Source organism: Aristolochia californica, unplaced genomic scaffold (genome assembly GCF_029961685.1).
Source record: "Aristolochia californica isolate CCGP_79_NKW_82.1479 unplaced genomic scaffold, dmAriCali1.0.hap1 SCAF_5, whole genome shotgun sequence".
Lineage (NCBI taxonomy): Eukaryota > Viridiplantae > Streptophyta > Magnoliopsida > Piperales > Aristolochiaceae > Aristolochia > Aristolochia californica.
In genome coordinates this window covers 40,735,576-40,744,540 of record NW_027182214.1, presented here as the reverse complement: position 1 = coordinate 40,744,540, position 8,965 = coordinate 40,735,576, and the positions used below count along the sequence as shown (strand labels likewise).

Below are 8,965 nucleotides of genomic sequence, written 5' to 3'. Positions count from 1 at the left end.
CTAATTCATCATTTCATACAAATATATCCATATTTATATACAAAGATTACAGATAAATTAAATCGGTCTCTCGAATCATCTCCAAAGCTATTGTTACGGAGGACTTCTTCCTTCACTTTTACAGATCTAGAAGACAGTTCGATGGAGGAAGAAGTCGTCCTTTGGAGGATCTCACGCCAAAAAAATAGTATGGTCAACGCATTCCGATCATGGCTCTCACTGCTCACGCATCACGTGAGAAAGTTGAGAAATGCTTTGATGCATGAAGCGAGATAGGTTACTTGAAGCAGTACTTTTGTTCATTACTGATAGCAAATAAGAAAGAAACATGTTGTATTGTAGATGTTGATGTATTTGTTGGAGTTTTGGGGTGTGTTTGGGCTATTAGAAACCATGAGGAAAAAAAATGATCGATCAATGTGTTCTATATATGATCAATCAATGTATTCTCTGTATGATCGATCAATGTATGAATAATTTATTATTGTTTAAACCTATTGATCGATCATCCAGAGAATAGCAAAGCCTTCTACATAATGAATGATTGGTCACAGCTCTTAACCATTGATCAATCATCTAAATTGTTGCAAGATTGATCGATCGGTGATAAATCAATGGACCAAAAAAATTTTAAAAATAGTCTCATAAGAAGGGGCTCAATCGATCAGTCATAGAACCATGGAACTCATGTTAACTTTTGAAAATTTTTAAATCTTTCTCCCCTCATTGAAATCTTTAAAATAGGTTGAATTTAATAGAAAAAAATCATCCAAGGTAAGCATAAAGAGTTGAAAGCTCTTGGATACAAATCAATGGAAATTTAGATATCAAGGGATGGAAGTGGAGCTGAAGTGGAAAGCAGATCTTATGGGCGCTGGCCTATAGCAATTCCAAAGGCCTCAAACATTGACTTAAAGGCTTGAGTTTCAACTTTCATTTGTTTATTACAAGAATGAAGAACAAGATTAACAGTTAAATAAGTATCACTAAGATTATCACAAAACAAAACTGGATAAGAAAACTCGTAAAGTTTCAAGAGAGCAACAGCCAAAATTCCATCGAAAATGAAGCTTCACATTTGGTAATTCCATTTCTTACAGAATTAATTGAATTACCAAGAATCCGATTACAATACAAAACAGCAAAAGGAAAATAATCGTACATGAACATACAAGGCCTGCTCTGTATATGTGAATGCATATAAATATTTGACTAGTGTACATAAAAACCATACTCATGGCTCCTGGCTGTTTACCCGGCTGCGAAGCTCGAGCATTTCCTGGTGGTTAGGATCCACTGACAGGGCGGCTCGGCAGTCGCGGAGGGCTCCGGTGACGTCTCCATTGTGTTCATTGAAGGCAGCTCTTAAGTGTAGAAGATGAAGATCTGCCTTGAATGCTATGGCTCTTGACAGTTCTGCTATAGCTTCTCTCTCCTTGCGGCTGTCCATCAAAACTGCCACCCAAAATGCTCGGCTATCAGCACAAAGAAACAAAAACATACATATATATATATATATATATATATATATATATATATATTATTGAAAAAAGGACAGATGACTGATCCAATACTAAAAACCATTTGGTACAAAACATGCGAAACAGCTATCTCAGCCATCCCATCAACAGTTATCTCTGCCATCCAATCGATCATGATCAGACGGCTGAGATAGCCGTTTCGCATACTTCACACCAAATGGTTTTTCATATTGGATCAGCCTTGAAGGGGCATATGCATTAAGAGCCAAAGGCAAACAGAAAGAGGCACACAGAGAGAAAAAAATCTTGATAGAGTTACTATAAGCTTTACTATAGAGAAGAAGTTGCTTTAAACAGTCCGTGCAATACAAAGAAGCAAACTGCCATGATTGATCTACGACTTACCTGGGTCTTAAGTTAAAAGAAACTTCAGTTCATTAGGGGACAGATAAGTAAAAAGCCTCACCTGCAGCACGAAATCGGTAAGGATAAACTCGTAAAGGATCTAATCGAGTGACCATCTCAAGGTCTAATTTTGTCTGCTCACGATCACAGTACTCAGACCTCTTCTCATACGCAGAAGCTTTGTTCTTAGCCTTTTCAATGAGTTTCGTCATCTCCTCATATGCAGCATTTTTGTCATTTTTGAGGAAATGAACCCTTGCAAGGCCCTGGTGGGCTCGTGTGTGTCGGATCTTGAGTGCACTAATGTAACAATCTGCTGCTAGGTCGAGTTTTCCACAGTCCACATACACGCTGCCAAGGTTATTCAAAGCCTGTCGATGGAATCGAAACACAATGTTAACAAAAGAGTGAACCAATCAATAACGACAAAGTATATATTACAAAATATCTTGCTTAAGTTCCTTCACTTAGTCCTAGACCCAAGCCACTTCAAAGTTCCTTGACCTAGATCTCAAAGGTCCCTTGTATCAGGTCCTCCCAGAGAACCATAGACATCTTTATTCGATTTATCCAGAAGAGAAAATTGGTAGAATACATGTCAAGCATAGAGTCAAACACATTCTTATTCTGTTTATCCAAAAGTGAAGTCCTAGAACTGGTAGTTTACACATTAAAGCATAGACCCAAACACATCCTCTGATAGGCCAAAAGGTTGTGATGATACCTTCATGCATCTGCCACTAATAAATTAGAGGCTGCTTAACTTTCCTGACAATGAAGTCCAGTTTTAAGGATAATAAGTATCTACACTTTCATTTAAGCTGTTCAATTAGAGAATTAGGCATTTCTTTCATGAGCTAATCAAAATATGCACCTCCATGCAACTTATGGGTTAGCACACAAATAGTGGCTCAGATAGTCTTCCAAAAGAAGTGTTTTCCTGTCAATCTCTAGTTTCTAGGGATCCCTTTCCCTGCCTCCAGAGACCTGTTAATCAAAATTTTTGTAGGTGCTTCCCTTCCTCCATATTGTTAAAATAATTTATTTCTAATGGAAAATCTCAGAAGTACAAAAATAAAAATAACTGTTGAACGATGCATATGAAACTAAGACACGAATACTTGTCTAACTTGGATCAACAAAAAAATACAGCATTACTAACTTAGTTCAGATGTGGCTTCTGGCAATACAAATATTTACAAAATTGTTGTAATACCCAGAGCGAACTCATAAATTTAACCAGGCCGAACCAGTATAACAGCCTCTTCAGGTCTTACAATTTCTAAAATATTTTTATTCTTTTTCTTTTTTAAAAAGAAAACAGCTAAATGACTTGTTCCAAAATGTTTGACCATGAAGCTTTGATACCAGAATAAATAAATAAAGTGAATAGCATTTGTTGCTTTGACAGTGATTTGGAGGATACACAATAATCAGCATCCTAAATAACTTTCTCAAAAGTTAAAATTATTATAGTGTTCAGGGAATAGACCAGAAGTTATTGCACTCATTTTTTTTCTATAGAAACTTTTTTGTAATTTCAAGATTTTTGTAGAATATATCTTTATCAATGATGTGACACCTATGCAACTGCCTGAGGTGAACAGGACCTGGATAATATACCAGGTTGATGACTATGCAGCTCAGTTTTTATTTGAATGTTGATTACAAATACGCACTATACCCAATACAGCTAGTGAGACTTGAACTTAAAACTTCGCACCAGAAACCCCCCATGTGGCCATTAAGCAAGGCCCAGTCCATGACTATGTCAGGTCTTACAATATTGGTTATTGTCTCAAGTCAACAAAATATACTACACAAATAAATGCAGCAGTCAAGAAGACTTGAGTTTTACAGTCTCAATAGTGCAATAAAAGTAAAATTGCGCATCAAAGAAATCAGAAGGACAGCAATTATGGTATAGAATGGGATAAAGAGATAATTTTTGCTTCGTGTGGAGTAAATGAAACAGCACAAATCATAGCTGAACAAAGCAAGATCCTTTCATATTTCAAAGAAAAATATCTCTGTTAATATAAAATTAGAGCAATTAATTTTAGCACCATAGACTAGAGGAAGATTATTAGGCATTTTCATTGACATGCTACAGATTATTTCTAAGCATCAGAGAAATCTTTAGTAGAATCACCAGTTAAACTAATAAGGGATGATGCACGGATTTGTATGAATAAATAACCTATGTTTTAGAAGAATATAGCAAAAAAAATGGAAATACTTTCTGCCCAACTGCTTAAAAAGGTTTCAGTGGATAACATAAGTTGAGCTTCATTCATTTGTGGGACCACTGAACATACACCATCCGCTTCTCTTCAACTCCCAAGCAATTGCTATAAAAAGGGCAATTTATCAACCAAGAGAGGCCAGATATCGTCACCAGCACTGAAATGTTACTTTTTTGAAATGTGCACTGACATGTTACTTCTTAAACCATTCAGCATATTAAGGTTTTAAAAGAAATATGTTTTCTCCTTTTTCTAGGAAATGTCCCAGTTTATTTTGACAGAAGTGGCCTCAACAAATCACAATCTCGTGCCTGATAAACAGCAGATGGTATTCCAGATAAGGGTGAAATATCTGAGCTTTTAAGGGAGATCTCTACACAATTACATGGGAGATGAATATTTTCAGGAAGTCTTGATAGAATTTTTCTGAAGTCCTCTTTCACCATTCCCCTTGAATTCTCCTCTTTTTGAAACTTGGGAAAACGATTTCATTATCAGTAGGAAGGATCGATGAGCTTCCCAAGGGAACAAGAAGAACTAGTATCGTCTTTTTTTGAGATAAAATAGCACCAGAAGTCCTTGAAAATGGCAACATACCTCAAAGTTAAATAAGTTAAGCATATAGATCACTATTACTCTTGTCATTTAAACAGTAAAATCTTATTTCAGAAAAAATCCAAACTGCTGTCAGCCGATTAATACATTCATCAATATTCTTCCTCCAAATTCAGATATGGTTAAAGGTCAATAAGATTTTTTTATTTTTATTTTTTATGAAGAGATATTTCTAAGCTCTTGAACAGGACAATTGTGTGACCAAGCAAAAAAGAGAAGGTATTTTCGAGGACCATCTCAAAGCCAAATGTACAGCACTATAACCAATTTAGCATATCAACCATCTGCTTGTAGCCCAGATGGACAAGTATCTACTTTCAATAAACTCTACATTACATAAACACTCACAATCAAATAATGGAATTTACATGCTGACGTTTGGAGAGTAAGTGCACACTTTTTAAACAGAAAGAATAGAATAAAACAAGAGAGATGGGCAGGGAAATTACCTGACCCTTCCGAAGGTTATCTGAAGGGCATTTAAGGGCATCTTCAAGAAGTAATACAACAGCTGATGAGTAGGATGGATCAAGACTTGAATCTGCCAAGGCATAAGCTTTCAAAAAGAAAGCCTCAAATGACCTCCGAAGGCTAATTGACTCCTCAGCTTTCCGAAGCCCTTCATCACAATGCCCTGTGTCATACAAGATCCAACCCTCATATACTAGACGTTCATGTTCGCTCTCAGCATGTTGGTGTGCTAGCTGTAAGCTTCGCATAGCAGCTTGTGGACAATTCAACCTGATCAAGTAAAACCAGAATAATTTAACAGTTCAAAAGCAGGGATGCTTGCTTCTAATACATATTGCTTGTTCAAATTTTGATAATGAGCAACTGCATCTTTTGGTTAGAGTCTCATAAACTAGTTAACATATGGAGTTCACTCGGAAAAGGAAACAGCACTATTCCCAATGATGGTTGAAAATTCACAAAATGGAACAATCCCTAGTAATTAATAACTTTAAAAAAGTGCACCATCTTCATTGACTTATTGTATTAAGAAAGCTAGTGAAGCTTAACAAAGAAAGATCAACAGATAAATCCTCCTCAAAAGAACATACTATCTGTCATACGAGTACTACATGTCGCAAGTCTGTACCTCTAACATACTGGTGTTTCACCAAAAAGAAGAAAAAAGATAAGACGTGGTGAGCCAGCATTCTCACCACTCAGGGTACAAGTATAACGTGTTCATCGTGACAAGAAAAGTTTTGGTCTTTGGACTGCATGCATAGTGCATTTTCTAGATTTTAAATAGTACTTCATCTTGCAGTTGCAATTTGTTCCTTCGAAGAACAAAGATAGTTCGTCCAACCATTCTTTGTTATAAAATACAGATAAAAGATAAAGATAGTCCAATGGTGAATTTTAACTATATACAAAGAGAGATATAAGTTGTTCAGATGTACCTAAGGAGGAGTAAAGACTGTCTGAAGTAGAGAACTCCTTTCTGAGAAGCTGACTCCAGCATTTGGTAGATAACAGAGAGTGAACCAATATCATCCACTGATGACCACCTGTCATAAAGTTGGAACCAACAATCCGCTGTGGTCCATGCTTCCACATGTTCCCTAACAAGTGTACGCAAGTGAGAAGCAGCCACTCGGCCCTCAAACATCCTGCAGTCTGGTGCTAAAGTAAGAATTGCTTGGACATCACATAAAGCTGCTCTATAATCCTCGAGTGCCAAGTTGAAACAAAATCTCAGTTCCAAGCACTCAAGAGCAAGCTTGAAACCAAGAACTCGGTTTATCTCAGCAATTGCAGCTTGTACATCTTGCCTTCTCATCAACAATGCGGCTCGGTACATATAAGGGTAGTAAAGTGTTGGGTCCAACTCTGTCGCCTTCTCAAGGTCTTCCCATTTCTTCTCACCATCGCAGTAGAGTGATCTCTCCTGATACATCCACCCAAGAGGTTTATAGGAAGAGATGACAGAAGTTAGCTTCTTGTACGAGTGGAGCTTATCACCACCCTTTATGCACTTGACTCTAGCCAACCCTGCAACAGAGTAAACATGCCCTACAGCAAAAGCCTCAGAGAATATGCGTTCAGCTTCATCATACTCTTTTCTCAGCAGTCTCACACAACCCAGCTGGTGAAAGGCCAACTGTTTTTGCCTATTATTTGTTGCACATTCTACTAATTTTTGCACCAAACAGACAGTAATGTTTGAGAGGGGATCTGTGTTCATTGCAACCTCAGTTAATAGGCAATACAGTGAGAACTGAGCATTCCCCGCCATGATAGATCTCTGCTTCTTATCAGCGTTTGAGAAGATTTTAATCACTTGTTCATCATTCAGACATCCAGGGAGTTCCTGTAAGAACTCTTGTAAACATGCGAGAGCAAGGACAGAGGCGTTTTCTTCAAGGGCATAATGCATCAAGAGAATTGCATCTTGCCTAGAGCCAACTAAAGTTGCAAGTTTCCGATCACAAGCATCTTTGAGGCTCTCACAACAAAACTTGTTTGCAAACATCAAAATTTCAAGCAGAACATCTGGGCCTAAATCATCTAAACTACCTGTCTCACTAAATCTGCTTACTTCCCTCATACCCATAGGGGAGATACCATTTTTGGACAAATCTATGTCCTCTTGAAGTGCTTCAGTAAAACATCCATAAAGCATCGCATGGAATGGAGGAGACAAAGCAGCAATCTTCTGCCTATCGCAGGAGATCTTCTCTTGTCCCACACGGAAGAAGACGGTAGAGGAAATCTGGGTCAAACTACCACCACTGGTTCCAACCATCATCTCGGCGGTTGAACTTGATGTGGAAGTTGTAACGGGAAAGTGGGCCCCAACATCCAAGGGGCCAAATTCCTGTGTGCGACCACACGAGACAAGCAAATCGGAGATGAGCTCGTCTCCATCTTTTTCATGCTTCAGCCAAGCCCCAAATATGAGTTTCTTATGCAGGCTAGCGGCTTTGTGGTACGCAGAACGAAGGCTGCGCCGCAGCAATTTGTGTTCCCCAAGACCACGGAAAACCTGAAACTGCAGCAAGTAAAGGTCTGATCTTTCATCAGCTGTACACGAATCAAGCTCCTCATGAATCTCAGCAAGCACTTGCACGTAGTCAACGGGCTTAAAAAAAGGGAGAATCAGGGGTTCGGGGACTTTCATGAGCGATTCACTACAATGGAGCATCAAACAGATGGTTAAATTCTCAAAAAAATTGAAAAACTGAAAAAGAGCAAATAAACAAAACAAAATAACAGCTTATAGAAGGAAATAAGCTTACAATGAAGAAGGGGCATATGAAGTGAACTTATTGCAGACCTTTCCTCTTTCGACTTGAAGCCACGATTGGGGATTTACGGCATGTAGTTGGGTTTCTTTGCAGGATTCAGACAGGAAGAGATTTCTCATGGGGCATAAAATTTGCAATAAATCCCAGATCTCCACAATCTTTATTGCTGGTGGCAGAAAGAAGAAAGAAAGATGGTTTTTTCAGTACCTCCAGGATCCAACAGGCACAAAAGATAGACGACGCCTTCCTTTCGCAAGAGATCAGTTAGCAATACTTAAAACATAAGGAATGAGAAACCAAAGCACATCAAGAACTAAACGCCACCTTCCACTAAATTCCAAAATGGGAAAGCAGAATCCTACGATTAGACGTCTCCAAACTTTTCTCGCATCGACAACGGAAAGTTTGAGGAAACCCAGACAGCATCTCTATCAGTTGGACAAGGAATTCGCAGAAATCTAAACGCTGAAGCAGGAAGAAAAAAAAAATCAGATAAACGAAAGGGACATACCACTAAAACAACCAGTTAGAACTTGGAAGAAGCTAAATTGACCTTCACAGAATTGGATTTAACAGCGGCAGTGAAATCGATGAGGTCAAAGACAAAGAAACCGAAGAATAACTCTGACTCTCGGAATACTTTTGCTTGAATAAAGGGATTTTCTCCTCTCTTTTAGTCCGAGAAAAGATGGCGCAGGTACTGTAGGGCAAAAAAAGGGACAAAAACACAAGAAAAATAAATCCTGTCAGTACCGTGAGATCCATCCATCTGAGATTCCTGTGAGAAGCGCTACGAACGTGGGCACAAATTCGTCTAGTATGCGTCTTACATTAAAGTCCTCTCCCCTGAAGAATAGTGTCGGAGTCCGAACCCAACTGCAACAATGAGGCCACTTAACTGCACGCTGCACGTGCTTCTATGTGATTGTGTACCACGATGGCATGTCCAACGTTGATGGTC

At 38.4% G+C, this 8,965-nt stretch overlaps 1 protein-coding gene across 4 annotated transcripts; it reads right to left on the bottom strand.

Moving 5' to 3' along the window:
- Positions 1-1,053: 1,053 nt before the first annotated feature.
- On the bottom strand, positions 1,054-8,683 carry LOC137965913 (ETO1-like protein 1). Of its 4 annotated transcripts, XM_068812304.1 has the most exons (7): positions 8,558-8,683; positions 8,329-8,469; positions 7,996-8,170; positions 6,157-7,887; positions 5,197-5,488; positions 1,948-2,257; positions 1,054-1,455 (listed from the first exon to the last, which is right to left on the bottom strand). In XM_068812304.1, exons 3-7 carry the CDS (start codon positions 8,121-8,123, stop codon positions 1,235-1,237), a joined length of 2,682 nt encoding a protein of 893 aa, XP_068668405.1. In that variant the 5' UTR covers positions 8,124-8,170; positions 8,329-8,469; positions 8,558-8,683; the 3' UTR covers positions 1,054-1,234. The 4 variants fall into 4 exon arrangements, with proteins under 4 accessions (XP_068668405.1, XP_068668403.1, XP_068668404.1 ...); XM_068812302.1 differs by having other exon boundaries at positions 7,996-8,469; XM_068812303.1 differs by lacking the exon at positions 8,558-8,683 and having other exon boundaries at positions 7,996-8,506.
- Positions 8,684-8,965: the final 282 nt, after the last annotated feature.

Coding starts and splice junctions, on each gene's coding strand:
- LOC137965913 (XM_068812302.1), bottom strand. CDS start 8,123: ATGAGAAATCTCTTCCTGTCTGAATCCTGCAAAGAAACCCAACTACAT. Junction 2,258..5,196: donor ATAACCTTCGGAAGGGTCAG/GTAATTTCCCTG, acceptor TTCCATCGACAG/GCTTTGAATAACCTTGGCAG. Junction 1,456..1,947: donor TTACCGATTTCGTGCTGCAG/GTGAGGCTTTTT, acceptor TTTGGGTGGCAG/TTTTGATGGACAGCCGCAAG.